The 15406-nt window shown below is 44.7% G+C and overlaps 1 protein-coding gene across 4 annotated transcripts in view; it reads left to right on the forward strand.

Annotated features, from left to right (window-relative positions):
- ZNF157 (zinc finger protein 157) overlaps positions 1-15187 on the forward strand; it is a 54232-nt gene extending 39045 nt beyond the window's left edge. For 2 of the 4 annotated variants that reach the window (XM_070606509.1, XM_070606508.1), the window contains exons 3-5: positions 7273-7399; positions 7605-7786; positions 8696-15187. In XM_070606509.1, coding sequence (XP_070462610.1) covers positions 7714-7786; positions 8696-9918 — 1296 coding nt within the window. In that variant the 5' untranslated portion in view covers positions 7273-7399; positions 7605-7713 and the 3' untranslated portion in view covers positions 9919-15187. The remainder of the gene's footprint in view (positions 1-7272; positions 7400-7604; positions 7787-8695) is intronic. The other 2 variants (XM_070606507.1, XM_070606506.1) reach the window with 1 other exon arrangement.
- The last annotated feature ends 219 nt before the right edge of the window (positions 15188-15406 follow it).

Consider the following 15406-nt stretch of genomic DNA (forward strand, 5'->3'; position numbering starts at 1 on the left):
TTGCCAGTCTCGGCTGGCTATGGTGCAGTGCCAGAATTATGTGTTGGGAGATGAGGCTAGGACCTACCAACATGTTGCTCAAAAGGCGGCTGCGCGTGTGGCAAAATATAAATACCGCCGCCGCCGAGGACAGGTGAACATAAAAAAGGTTCATATGGCAATTGCATCGGCCGGCCCTAACTGGGACCCAGACACCTGGGATGGTGACATCTGGGACGATGATGAAAACCCCTCCTCAGATGAGGAGGCCTTGCCAGCCAAGACTGTCCCTGCCAGGCCGCTGCGGCGGCGCCGCTTAGAGCAGCAGGGAAATCAGGAAGTGCAGCAGGACGTAGTGGAAGACTTTACCCAGCAGGAAATTTCAGCTATCCTCGCACGGGCTACCCAACACCCCGGCGAGCCTCTATTGTCCTGGCTAGTTAGGTTATATGATATGGGGGCAGGTGGAATACAACTAGATTCAGGAGATGCCTATAAATTTGTTACTGTCTCTACTGAGCCTACAGTGCGTAGTGGCTTTAGAGACCGGAGTGTAAGGACCCACAATGCTCAAGGTGGTGATGGCACTACTCTGCTGGCCCTTGCCGTTCGAGGGGCCCAGGACAAATATCCTACTGATGACACGTGGCCAAATGCCGATCGGCCTTAGTATACTTTGAAAGATTGTTGTCAACGAATCAGGGAAGAAGCAATGAAATGGGCTGTTTTCCTGGGAGTGGCGGATGCATTGGCAAATATGCTTCTCAGCGTCCAAATCTGTAAGCGCATAATTAAGACAGCCCCACCTGCCTATAGGCAGGTCATTGTGACATTACTGTTTAATGAGACTGACACCCCTATATCAGAGGTGATATAAAGATCTCACAGCTGGGAGGTCTGGGGGAATGGAATACCACTAGGGAAGCTGGTAAATGCCGTGAGGATTTACAAAAGCAAAAGAAAAGGATTTCAGGGCAGCTCCGTGGTGCAGTGGTTAAATTCCCACGTTCCACTTCTCAGCGGCCCGGGGTTCACCCGTTTGGATCCCGGGTGCGGACATGGCACCATTTGGCAAGCCATGCTGTGGTAGGCGTCCCACGTATAAAGTAGAGGAAGATGGGCACGGATGTTAGCTCAGGGCCAGTCTTCCTCAGCAAAAACAGGAGGGTTGGCAGTAGTTAGCTAAGGGTTAATCTTCCTCCAAAAAAAAGGCAAAGGATTTCCCAGAAGGATGTTTTCAGCCCTTCTACAGGCAGGGGTTGCTAAAGAGAAGATTGATGGGGCAGAAACTAGGGATTTGTGGCCTTTGTTTAAGGAAAAAGGATTACATGCAAGGAAGGCTTCAGGAGGAATGCTTACAGAGGAAAAGGGAAAGCCCCCAAGTGGGGAACAGGTGGCCCCCCCAGCTCCTCCAGCGGCACCGGCTGATCCTCTTTTTGTTGATTTGTTAGCCTGACATGAGGGCCAAACCTCTGTACAGAGGTTAGGGCTGCTATTAAAACGGACGCTCGTCCCCATGTAGCTCTAACAATTTTCTGGAAGAATGGCTCAACAACAGTAACTCGAACATTGGTGGATATGGGGGCAGAGGCCACTCTTATCTATGGCAATCCTACAAAATTGAGAGGTCAAAAATTTCTTATTACAGGTCTAGGAGGAAAAGAAATTTCTGCAGTAGCCACACATTTGACCATGCAAATAGGGCAACCCCCTAAACGAACTTATTTGGTAATGATAGTTCCTATTTCTGAATATATAATCGGCATTGATATTCTGAAAGGATTAACATTGCAGTTGACAGACGGACGAGATCAGTTTGGGATACACTCTTTAACGTATTCTGCCCGTTCTCTTATTATTGGATGTATTAAACATGAGGTGGAGTTGCCCCCAGCCACTTCACTTGTACAAATGAAACAGTATAAGATCCCAGGGGGGCAACAAGGAATTTCAGACACTATATAGGAATATTTAGATGCCCAAGTATTAATGCCTATAACTACAGAATGGAATAATCCCATCTGGCCTGTCAAAAAGAGTGATGGCTCTTGGCGCATGACAGTAGATTATTGAGAACTAAACAAGGTGACTCCTCCCTTAACTGCTGCCGTGCCTGACGTGGTCACCTTAATAGAACAAATACAAAGACATCCTGGTGTTTGGTATGCTGTGATTGATTTGGCTAATGCTTTCTTTTCTATACCCATTGTTAAAACAGTTCAATCCCAATTTGCTTTCACCTGGCTGGGAGGACAATATACTTTCCCCAGGTTGCCTCAGGGATATATACACAGCCCCACTATCTGTCATAGGGAGGGGGCGGGAACATTGTCCCACACCTCAATAGATTTAAGTACACAGCTAGTCCATTATATTGATGACATCTTAATTCAGGGATTAAATCAGGAAGAGGTAAATTGTGCTTTACAAGCAGTTTTAGAAACCTTACGGGAGGCGGGCCGGCCCGGTGGCACAGTGGTTAATTGCGCACCTTCCGCTTCTAGGCGGCCCGGGCTTCGCCAGTTCGGATCCCGGGTGCGGACATGGCACCACTTGGCAAGCCATGCTGTGGTAGGCATCCCACGTATAAAGTAGAGGAAGATGGGCACGGATCTTAGCTCAGGGCCAGGCTTCCTCAGCAAAAAAAAGAGGAGGACTGGTAGTAGTTAGCTCAGGGCTAATCTTCCTCAAAAAAAAAAAAAAAGAAAAGAAAGAAAGAAACCTTACAGAAGGAAGGATGAAAAATAAATCCCACCAAAATCCAGGAGCCAGCACAAACTGTCACATTCTTAGGCATAATTTCAAATAAAGGACAACGAGAAATCTTGCCAAAAGCAAAAGAAAAGATTTTGAGTTTTGCCCCTCCTCGAAGTAAAAAGGAGGCACAAAAATTTATTGGCTTGTTTGGATTCTGGCAGCAACACATTCCACATTTAAATCAAATCCTGGCCCCCTTATATTGAGCCACTCGGAAAAAGTATCAGTTTCAGTGGGGTGAACCAGAGAAAAATGCTTTTGAAAATGCTAGACAGGCTATACAAACAGCCCTGGACCTGTGGCCTGTAAGGGGTGGGCCAATTGAGTTGCAGGTTCATGCAGCAGATGGATATGCAAATTGCAGCACTTGGCAAAAACAGGATGGGAAGAAGGTGCCTCTCGGGTTTTGGGCTCGAAAGCTCCCAGAGGCTGCTGGGAATTACACTCCCTTTGAATAACAGTTATTATCATGTTATTAGGCTCTCTTAGAAAGTGAGGCTTTAAGTGTGGGGCATGAGGTTATACTATGTCCCCAATACCTATTTTAACCTGGGTACAGGGGACACCTGTGTCTCACCGAATTGGACATGCTCAAGAAGCCAGTATAATTAAATGGTAATGGTATATTCAGGACAGAATGAAGCCAGGGCCCAAAGGGCAAGCATTGTTGCATGAACAAGTATTTGATCCCACACTTCCAGGTTCTTTAGAAATGAATAAAGAGAACCCCCAGGAGCAAGAATCCCCCGTAGGTGGGGACTGCCTTTTCAGCAGCTAACGGCAGGACAACAGCAGCATGCTTGCTTCACAGATGGCTCAGCCCGGGTGATAGCTGGAGCCCATTGCTGGAAGGCGGTCGCCTATAACCCTATGTCTCAAAAAACCTTGGGGACCCAGGGGAAAGGAATCAGTAGCCAGTATGCAGAATTGTATGCAGTTTACCAGGCTATCAAACAAGAGCTAGGAGGACAGTGTTATTTATACATTGACTCATGGTCAGTAGCTAATGGGTTAGCAGTTTGGATGCCAGAATGGGCTAAACATGAATGGATGCTTGGTAACTGAGACATTTGGGGAAAGCCATTATGGCAAGACATCTGGCTATGGAGTTCCTCAATGATTATTACTGTGTTCCATGTTGATGCTCATGTGTTGCCTACCTCTACAGAACACCTATAGAATCAGCACGCGGATCGTCTGGCTAAGACCGCATCAGTGGTTACAGCTGCTTCTTTGGAACTAGCCCAATGGGTTCACCAGAAAAGCAGTCACTTGGGAGCCAAAACTGCTTCCAGGTGGGCACAGTAGCCTGGGTTACCTGTAACTCATGATCAGCTCCAGAGGGCCTCAAATCAATGCCCTACTTGCCAAATTTTGAATAGGCGAGCAATTCCCCATCCCACAATGGGGCAAATCAAGCGTGGGCTTTATCCTGCACAAATATGGCAAATAGAGTATATTAGACTTTTGCCCTCACATTATAGAAAGATTTATGTTTGTACTGTAGTAGATACATTTTCTGGGTTTTTGGTGGCCCACCCACATAGGCGGGCTACCCAACAGACAACTATTAAAACTTTGGGAATTATACAACTCTATTTTGGCACTCCTCAGCAGATCCAAAGTGATAATCTGCCCACTTTACAGGTAAGTTAGTTCAGTGTTTTGCTAAAGCACACCATATTGAGTGGATATATCATATCCCTTATTATCCGCAAGCTGCTGGTCTTATTGAAAGAATGAATGGTCTGTTAAAAACCCAATTAAAACGCCTAGGGCCCCTAACTAAATGGATGGATGATTTGGAGGGGCCACCAAAGTTCTTAATAACCGTCCCTTAGGAAACACCACTCCCCAACGAAGAATGTTGGGAATTACAGCCGCCATAGCAAAGGATAGAAAGAAAAATATACTTTCAAATACCCCTCTGCAGTACCGGAAAATACCTCCCTCAGCATCTGTCCCTTATCGAGCTACTGAGGAAGCTGCAGGTATAGATTTAACCAGTACTATTGAATGTATAATTTTCCCGGGAAAACAACATATAATTCCTACAAGAATTGGTTTAATATTTCCCCCAATACTTTTGGTTTATTAGTTGCACGCTCTGGATGGGCCTTGAAAAGAATACAGGTACTGGGGGGAGTAATTGACCCAGATTACCAAGGAGAAATCAAATTTATATTATATAATTCTGATTTAGAACCTTTCAAGGTAACTAAATATGACCGTATTAGTCAATTGTTGCTCTTACCATTACCGCATCACCCAATTGCTGAAAGTACAGGACCAACAGTGGTCACTGCAAGGGGAGCTCAAGGCTTTGGCTCCACAAATTCCAGACGGAAACCAGGAATAAAAGTATGGGTTCGCAAGCCTCCCCATTCAGAGCCACAGGCCGCGGAGGTAATAGCACAGGGCCCCTCCGCCACAGTGGCCCTAATGTACCCTAATGATGCCACCATATATTATGTTCCCAAAACTTTTCTTTCTCTCCGTAAATGGAAATAGCTGTTCATTTGGTAGAAGATCCAGACTATAACAACTGCTAAAGATTGCTCCATGATGGTGGAAGCCCCGGCAAATGTAACAGTGGGTCAGCAGCTGACACCGCATTGTTGGACCAACTGCGCGCATCCCGTCGGACCTGTCATGGACTCTAAATGGACATTTAATCTTTGATCAAAAACATATTAGACAAACCCGTTATAAAAATTTAACTATGCGAAGTAATTATAATTTTAGTATACAATTATTGTCAGCCACCCTCCAGAGCGGAGGTATGTATACTTGTGCAAAATATCAAAAAGGTACCCCTGATAACGTTTACTTAAAGGTCAGTGTATATGTTAGTGTTATTCCTAATCCTACCAGTGCTTTAGAGACTAAAAAGTTATGGTTACATTTAACTAACGAGGTAGTAAATAAGACTGCTTTGTGTTTAAGAGATGGTGATACCCCCAATAGACTTCTACAGGCAAACATACTCGGCTTTAGAAGAACTTACACTAATTTTAAGAATATAGCTGGAACTGCTCACCTCACTTGGCAACCAATGAGTGATACAAAGGCTTTAAAACACTTCTACATCCCATTAACAGGTACCCTTGCTATGGATTGTCTATGTTTTAATTGCTCCTACATACCTACCTATTGTCATTATTCACAAAGAGTAAAAACCCTTACCTTACCCCTTGCCTTACCCCTTGGCTAGTATTAGTTATGTGGGGATACTATTAGTCCCCTAAAGTCGCCGGCCCCTAAAGCTTGTAGTGTAGGACAAATTGCACCTTTAATTGCGGAACACCCAGCTGTAAAGCTCCGTCCCGCTCGTGGTTTAAGTGCTCATTGTGATTCTAGCGTGAATCCATTACCTGTAACCGCAGTAGCTGCCTTGGCTGCTTTGCTATTACTCGTACCTGGTTTAGTTGTTGAGTTACACAGAACTGTAGAACATTTAGCATGTGCCCAACCTCAGTAATCAATGACACCACCCATGCCGTCAGCCATTTCTTTAGAATTGCAAGAGTTACAAAAAAATGCTTTAATTCGCCAAGCTGCTTTAGATTATTTATTTTTGCTGCATAAGTTAGCTTGTACCAAAATTTCTGGCATGTGTTGTTTTAATGTTACAGATCGTACTTTATATTTAGATGATATTATTAAAGATTTACAAGGTCAAATACATAGTATCAATTATTCCCCTGGTCTCTTCTCATGGCTCCCTACAGGGTGGAACAATTATTTTAAGGATGCCCTTTTACTCATTATAATAGTCTGTCTTCTGTTCCTTAGATGTTAGTTGTGTATGTGTTTAAAACAGGGGCTTTCAGTTCGCCTAGTGTCCTGTGGATAGGTGGAAATGTCAGGGCCCATAACGTACAGAGTTCATTGACCCCCCCCCACAACCTTCCAAGGACACTGGGCCTGGGCCCCACACAAAAGAATGTGTCTGGGCTCAGGGCCAAAGATGGCCACTTCGGCCTTGACTCTAAGGCACAAGTTACAAAGAATATGTCCTGCATCATGTTCCTTGTCTGGGCTGGCCACCCTGACGGGCACCTGACAGGACTTTAAAAACATCCCATCTGTGGAAACAAAAAAAATAAAAACACCCCATCCGTGGGAACAAGAAGAAATAACTCCACATATCTAAATGTCTAAAACCCTGAGTCAGAACCCAGAGAGACCTTAGGATGAAAGAGAGTCACAGGCATAGAGTCATTGGAAGTCTCACTGAGGAAAGGACTCTTTGCCTCAGACCTAGACAATCGGCACTCCCACCCGCCATACAAGCTATTGGGACTTCCCCGGCTGATTGTGGTGTGGATGTTGTAAGTACCGATTTGTTGTTCCCCTTTATCCCTGCTCCTTGTTCTGTCTCCCTTTATCAACAAACTTTGATTGCTTAAATAACCAAGTAGCCTTGGCAGTACCTGTCATTCCTTGCCCTTTGCAGCTGTGGGCAACAGAGAGTTAGTTCCTACACGTCTTTTCCGTGCATCCCGTTCTGATCATTGCAGATTGTTGTTACAGGGATCTGTGTCATTCGAGGACGTGGCTGTGGATTTTACCCGACAGGAGTGGCACAGACTGGACCCTGCTCAGAGGATCATGCACAAGGATGTGATGCTGGAGAATTACAGCAACCTGGCATCTGTGGGTGAGGACTGTTGTCCACGTAGCTCCTGGTAGCGTGTGTTTCCTTTCTTGGCTGCTGTAAGGCGTGCAGCCTTTGTAGAGTTTAATGATACTTTAGTTTTAGATTCAAGGGTCAGAGATGATTGATCAGTTTGGGGCTCTTGGAAAGGTGTGTGTGTTCTCACTTCCCCCAATGAAAGGTTTAAATGGGCCCCTTCCTTGTGCAGCTCATGAAGATGCACCTTCCTCCTCCATCAGAGGCCCTAAAGCTCAGACAACTTGGCCCACGTCCTGTGCCATTTCCCATTAACAGGCCTCTGCGTGGCCAAACCAGAGATGATCTTCAAGTTGGAGCGAGGAGAAGAGCTGTGGATATTAGAGGAGGACTCCTCAGGCCATGGTTACCCAGGTGAGTGAGCAAGAACTAGACGTGTGGAAAACAGGGGAAATAAGAGCCCAGGAATTCAGGTGAGGCCACTTTGGGCAGTGTTTTCCAGGAATCTCTTTTTAGAGGCCCTTGCTCTTTGAAAATGACCGGAGGACAGAAGGTCTGCATGCTTCAGATGCCTAAGTCACACATGCCAATATCGTGCTTCCACTTAAATGCTCTCTCTCCCATTTTATCTTGATTTTTGGAGTTATTTGTCACTCTTATCTATCTGTGCCTGCCTCATCTTAGACATTTATTCTTAGCTAGGTATTCTCAGTTGCCTTCCCTCCCTCCATTGCCTTGCATGCCTTCTGTTGTCAGGCATGCATTCATTTAGTGATCTGCCAAATCTAAAATGAGTGTCGACTGTATGCTGGTCACGTTCTAGGTGTGGGGATCCAGCAGTGAATAAACTAATATCTCTGTTCTCCTGGAGCTTGCAGTCTAATGGAGGAAAATGACTACAAACAAACAAATACATAATGTTTGGTGGTGAAAAGAAAATCAGTATAAGATAAGAAGGATAGACAATGATGGGGCGTGTGCTGTTATGGAATGTGGTCAGGGAGGATTGTGAGGTTAACATTAGTGCACCAGCATCAGTGAAGCGAGAGGGATGGAGCCATGTAGATTCTGAGTATTCTGGGCGGAGAGAACAATATGTGCCAAGCCTAGTCTGAATGATATATCCTAGGAATAGCAAAGAGGCCGATGTGGCCTAAGGGTGGGTGATGAGAGTGTTCACAGGTGATATCAGAGAGTGAGCTAAGGGCCAAATTATGTAGAGTTTTAGAGGTTATGTGAAGCACTTTAATTTTATACTGTGACAAAGGAAGCCATTGTTGGGTTTTGAGTGAATGAGCGATATGGTCTGATTTGTTTTGAAAGGATCTCTCTCGCTGCTATGTGGCAACAGTTCTGTTGGGGATAATGCCCTCAGGCATGATAATGACCTTCGACATCAGAAGATTCCAACTTTGGATCAAACTATTGACTATGATGGATATGGGAAAGTCTTCTACAAGAAGATTGGCTTTGTTGGACATAAAAGAACACACACAGGAAATAAAAACTTTGAATGTCATGAATGTGGGAAAACGTACTGCAGGAAATCAAACCTTATCGAACATCTGAGAATACACACGGGGGAGAGACCCTACAAATGTGGTGAATGTGTGAAAACCTTTAGTGCAAGATCATACCTCATTGCTCATCAGAAAACTCACACGGGGGAGAAGCCCTTTGAATGTAATGAGTGTGGGAAATCTTTTGGCAGGAAGTCACAACTCATTCTGCATTGGAGAACACACACAGGGGAGAGACCCTATGAATGTACTGAATGTGGGAAAACCTTTTCTGAGAAGGCAACCCTCACGATTCATCAGAGAACTCACACAGGGGAGAAACCCTATGAATGCAGTGAATGTAGGAAAACATTTCGCGTTAAGACATCCCTTACCCAACACCAGAGAACTCACACAGGGGAGAAGCCCTATGAATGTGGTGACTGTGGGAAAAACTTCCGTGCGAAGAAATCCCTAAATCAACATCAAAGAATTCACACAGGCGAGAAACCCTATAAATGTGACGAATGTGGGAAATTCTTCAGAATGAAGATGACTCTCAATAATCATCAGAGAACTCACACAGGTGAAAAACCCTATCGGTGTAATGAATGTGGGAAATCGTTCCGGGTGCACTCATCTCTTGGGATACACCAGCGAATTCACACAGGAGAGAAACCTTATGAGTGTAATAAATGTGGTAATGCCTTTTATGTCAAAGCACGCCTCATTGAACATCAGAGAATGCATTCAGGAGAGAAGCCCTATGAATGTAGTGAATGTGGAAAAATCTTCAGTATGAAGAAATCCCTTTGTCAACACCAGAAGACTCACACGGGAGAGAAACCTTATGAATGTAGTGAATGTGGAAATGCCTTCTATGTGAAAGTACGCCTCATTGAACATCAGCGAATTCACACAGGAGAGAGACCCTTTGAATGTCAAGAATGTGGGAAAGCCTTTTGCCGGAAAGCACACCTCACAGAACACCAGAGAACTCACACAGGCCGGCCGTTGCCTTGTACTCTGGAGAAAGCTTCCCCGTGAAGACTCCTCTCACCATTGGGTCAAGCCCTTTGGGCCATCTGATCACCAGGGCACAGAGTGCACCTGTAACAATCTGGCTCCTACATTGATATGGAAATATGTCCTGCTCCTTTGGGGGATAGCTCATTGTTGCTTTCATTTCATTTGGGACTCTCTAATTAGTGGTGAGGTTGAACATCTTACCTGTTGATTGGCCCTTTGGGTTTTTCTTCTGCGCATTGACTGTTCATATCCTTTGCTCGTTGTTTTCTAATAGGCTGTTTATTTTTTACTTCTTGGTTTAAATGTTGTGTTTTTGTTGTTTTTTTTAACATATGAAAATATAAAAATCCTTTTCTAGTCGTGTGTGTTCCAAATATCTTCTTTCAGACTGTGGCTGGTTCTTTAATTTTGTTAATTAAATTAACAATTAATCTGCTGAGGTTTTATGTTTTAATATTATCAATTTCAAAGTGATGATATTCTCCTGTACTTTCTCCTAAAGTTAAGGTTTTCCTTTCAACATTTAGAATTTTAATGTACCCTGAGTTTGGTTTTGAATGGTGTGAATTCCACAATATATAATACTATATTGCTTTTAAAAAGTTTACATGTATGGTATCATACTATGTTTAAACTTCCTCAGCTTGCTTTCTTCATGAAATATGACTGTTCTAAGATCTATCCATGTGGCTAGATATGTCTGGTTTATTCATTTCTCTCTCCATTCCCTTAGCGAGAGACCTTTGTACTGTTTCTGTGTTCAGTGTCTAAATCTAGAAGTGGAACTGACGGGCCACAGGGTGTAGGCAGTGTGCCAGTTATTACGCTGTTGTGCCCAAGCTCCCAAACCACCCTTCTTTACTGTGCTTGGTCATGCTGGGGCTGTGACTCTACGAAACGTGTGTCCGTCTTGCCAGCAGCTCCGTGTTGGGCCTCGCCAATAAGAGGTACTAAATATCACCTGTGAGCCTGGAAGGAAGAAGGCGCTTGCTCCTTTTTTCCTTCCTGTGAGCTCCCTCTTTATCCGAGTGTCAGGCCAGCATCGCTTCCTCGCTCGGGCAGCCGCAGCTCCTCCTGGAGCAGCAGCTTAGTCCGGTGTGCAGTTTTCCAGCACTCACAGCCTGATGGTGCCCCGCCCTCTCAGAGACGCTAGCAGCAGCCGACTGGGCCGCTTCCTTAGAGGCGTGAGTCCCAGCCGCAGGCGACCCCTCCTCCAGCCTTCTAATTTTTAGTAATTCCAGTTTCTTCCCCTGTTACCCTTCTGCAGTTGCTACCTCCGTGATAATTTTAATCTTCTCTGTCTTTTCAGTTACGTGGTTAGTAACTTCATAACTAGTTAAAAATTCTTTATAATAAGTTCTCTGTTGAAATAACTGGTATGGTTCCTTTCTCCTAGCTGGGTTCTGATTGATACAGAAGTTTTTGAACTTGACTAAATATTGAGTTTTTTTTCCTTTTAAAATTGTGCTAATTTATACTCTCATGAGCAGTTTGAGACAAAGTTTACATTTTCCCATATTCACCAGGACTTCTTATCAGTCTTTTAAATTGTTACCAATCTGAAAGGCATAAAATGGCCTTGAGCCTTTCCATCCATGAATGTGGTTTGCCTTTTTATTTTTTAACTCATCTTTTTTGGCCTTCAATAGTATTTTATGGTTTTTGCCAAGAAATTGTCTTTGAAAGTTAATCTTTTAATAGAAACTTTGCTCATATACATGTATATACATATATATTTCAAAATATAATGATGCATTATGGGGGTTTATATATATATTTATATGTAATATATGTATGTGTGTATACACACACACAAGTATCTCCCCTGAAAACATTTTTGTTTTATATATTCATTTCGTTTTATCCACATATTCACCACCTTGGTTGCTCTTCATTCCTTTCTGCCTCCCCTCTGGGACTATGTTCTTCTTTGCCTGAAAAATCCCCTTTAGTGGAGGTCTGTTAGTGGCAAAGCTCTCAACTGTGTCTGAGAATGTTTTCTATTGCACCTTTTTTGATAAGCAAAAGCGAATCCTTTACCTTTAGTATTTGGTAGCACTATGCCATAGGTAAATTGATGTTAAATTAAATACCTTTTTTAATTTTTTTTCCTGAGTGTTCCATTATGATTGTGATGACCCAGGATATTTGAATTAATCATCAGATGCCCCCAGATGCAGCATACACTTGATATACATATTACACTGTCTGCATTTTGTATACAGCATGCCCTCACTCTCATTTACTAAGTATTAAATTTATCAAGATGCCATCTTCTCAGCTCTTCCAATCTTCAGCTCATCTGTTTAAAACATTAAATTTGATGTTTTAAGATTATTATTATTATGGAAAGTGTCAAAGAGGAATAAAAGTAATCTATAGCGACAGAAAGCAGATCCTTGGTTGCCTCTAGGGTGGGAATTAACTCCCGAGGGGTGGGCGGAACTTCCTGGGGTGATGGAGCTCTTCTGTATCTTGATTGGAGTGTGTGTTAATGGGTCTATACAATCGTCATCAAATGAGTAAGCTTAAGATTTGTGCATTTTATTGTATGTAAATTATATCTAATTAAAATTTAAAAGCAGCGATAAAAAGTTCCCTGTTGTCACACCGGGAGTGGTGTGGGCTGCCTGGGAGAAAACCAGGAATCCTGACCACTAGATCAGATGAAAGACACTGGCAGGGGGAGACTTTGTCCTCCCAAGGCTTTGGAAATGATCTTGCTCCATGAAAATAACTTTGGCTGAGGCCCCGTGGTGGGTTGTGCTGGCCCTCCCTTAGCTACCATCACTTATGTGGTATCCCCCACTGGCCAACACTGCTGTGTGTATTTGACTCCCCACAGCCTAAGCACATCCCTCCTGATTCTCCATTAGCCACCACGACAGTAGCTTTTACCCCCTGACGTGTCAGCACAGCGTCTACTAATACCCCATTAGCTTACAGCGGTTCTTGTCACCCCCTTTAGCCCAGAGCACAATGTCTGCTGACCTACCATTAGCTTACAACATCTTGTTTTATCCCAACTTTTTGCTCCAGCAGAGTCTGCCAACCCTCGCTCCCATTTGCTCATAGCATCACGTCTCACCACCCCTTTCAGCAGCCATTGCAATTTTTGCTGGCCCCCATTTGCTCACTGCATGGTGCCTTTTCACCCCTTTAGCTGGCTTAGTGACTGATGATCCTCCAATAACTCAGTGTCACGTCTTTTTGCCCTCCTTTAGACTCAGCATAGTGAGTCCCCCACACCCCGCCCCCATCTTTAACCACTAGCATTGTGTCTTTGACTGCTTGAGGCCTAAGTAGTCTGCTGACCCCACGTTAGCCCCCATCACGGTGTCTGTTGATCCTCCGTTAGCCAGCAGTACAGTTTCTTCCACACCCATGAGGCCCCATCAATGTATTTGCTGACCCTACTGTAGCTACCATCTTGATCCTCCAGCCACAAGAGCAGAGATTAACCTCTGTGAGCTTCTCGCACAGTATCTGCTGATTCCACACTAGCCTCACCTTGCTGACCACCCATTAGCCATGAGCACAGTGTCTTTGATCCTCATAAGTCCCAATCACAGTGTTGCTGACCCTGCATTAACCCTCATCACTGTGCCTGTTTACCCCCCCATTAGCTACTAATAGAGTGAATGCGGTGACACCCCAGGACAGTGCCCATGGACCCTGCGTTAGAGCCCATCACTGTGTCTGCTAACTAGGTTAGCCTCAACACTGTGACTGCTGACTACCTGCCACTGGTTTAGAGTCCTGGCCTCACGTTTCTCAGTCACAATATCTACTGCTGATTCTGTTAAGTGTCATCGCTGTGTCTGCTAATCTCAGTCACGAGTACAGTATCTTGGTCTTCATAAAAAGTCAGCCCAATGTCTGCTGACCCCACAGTAACCTTTTATCACTGCTGATTAGCCATTAGCCCTGCTGAAGTGGTTCCGTCTCCACCGCAGCATCAGGCCATTCACTACCTGCATGCCTGTGGCCGCTGTCCCCGCTGGTGGACCTCCGCACAGTGTGCTGACTTTGTGAGCCTCAGCATAATGCCTGGGCCTCATTAGAGGATAGGGTCCTGGGGTGTTTTCTCAGCCCGGGCCTATTTTCTGGCACCACAGGCTTTTCCTGCTGCTTCTAGCTGTTCCCCAATACCTGGAACAGGTTGCCTTACCCTCTCAGTTGTTACCTCAATCCTGAGTACGTCCACACTTCCTATTGTCTGTTTTCTTGTTTCTCCAACTGTTTCTCAACACCAACGACTGTCATATACACTGGCTGTGGCTGGGGCATTAAAGAGCAAGCAGGAGTCACAGGCTGCAGACGGAGCACCTTCCGGGCAGATCACTTTAGTTGTGGCTGCCATGGGGAAGGAGACCCTACAGAGAAGCTGCCTACTTCAGAGCCCTGGTGTGGCTCCTGGCAGGATATCTGTAGTCCTGGAGTCACTACATTTCCTCCCATTCAAGTGAGTAAAGTGAGTAAAGTGAGTTACCCCTTGCCCACTGCCCCAGCATTCCATGTGTCTGTGTGTGAATCTCTGCTTGGGAGAGACTTGATGGCTGAGAGGGAGCACACGGGGGTGCCAGCCCTGTGAGGCGTGCAGCATGGGGTCCAGCTCACTGGGGAGCCTGGGGGCCGGCCCTTCCGTCACGGAGCCTCAGTACTTCTCCCTAAAAACGGGCCTCGCAGTCCCTACCCAGAATCCTTCCGAGGTCTGTGCTAGGGTTGGAGGATGATTAACGGGGGTATTTGCTCCTTGGGTATTTTTTCAGGTCAAAACACATGAATCTCTCCTAACAGTAACTTTATGTATAATATTACTAACAGTGATCTGATTTCTAGACAGGCAGTATAGTGTAGTGGTTAAGAGCGTGAATGCTAGAGCCAAATCTGTTTTCAAATCCTGCCCCTTAATGGTTTCTTAGATACAACACCAAAAACACACACTATAAAACAAAAAGGAGATAAATTGGACTTCATCAAAATTAAAAACTTTTGTGCCGCAAAGGATACCATCGAGAAAGTAAAAAGTTGGGGCCGGCCCGGTGGCACAGTGGTTAAGTGAGTACATTCCGCTTGGGCGGCCGGGGTTCGCCGGTTCGGAACCCGGGTGCGGACATGGCACCGCTTGTCAAGCCATGCTGTGGCAGGCGTCCCACATATAAAGTAGAGGAAGATGGGCAGGGATGTTAGCTCAGGGCCAGTCTTCCTCAGCAAAAAGAGGAGGATTGGCAGCAGATGTTAGCTCAGGGCTGATCTTCCAAAAAAAAAAAAAAAAAAGTAAAAAGTCAACCCACAGAATGGGAGAAAATATTTGCAAATCATATATCTGATAAGGGATTTGTGTCCACAAAATATAAAAAACTCTTACAACTTAATAAAAAAGCATAAATAAATAACCCAACTTAAAAATGGGCAAAGGATCTGATAGACATTTCTCCAAATGAGATATACAAATGGCCTAAGCACATGAAAAGCTGCTCAACATCATGAGACATCAGACAAA

This window comes from Equus przewalskii, chromosome X (assembly GCF_037783145.1).
Source record: "Equus przewalskii isolate Varuska chromosome X, EquPr2, whole genome shotgun sequence".
Taxonomy (NCBI): domain Eukaryota; kingdom Metazoa; phylum Chordata; class Mammalia; order Perissodactyla; family Equidae; genus Equus; species Equus przewalskii.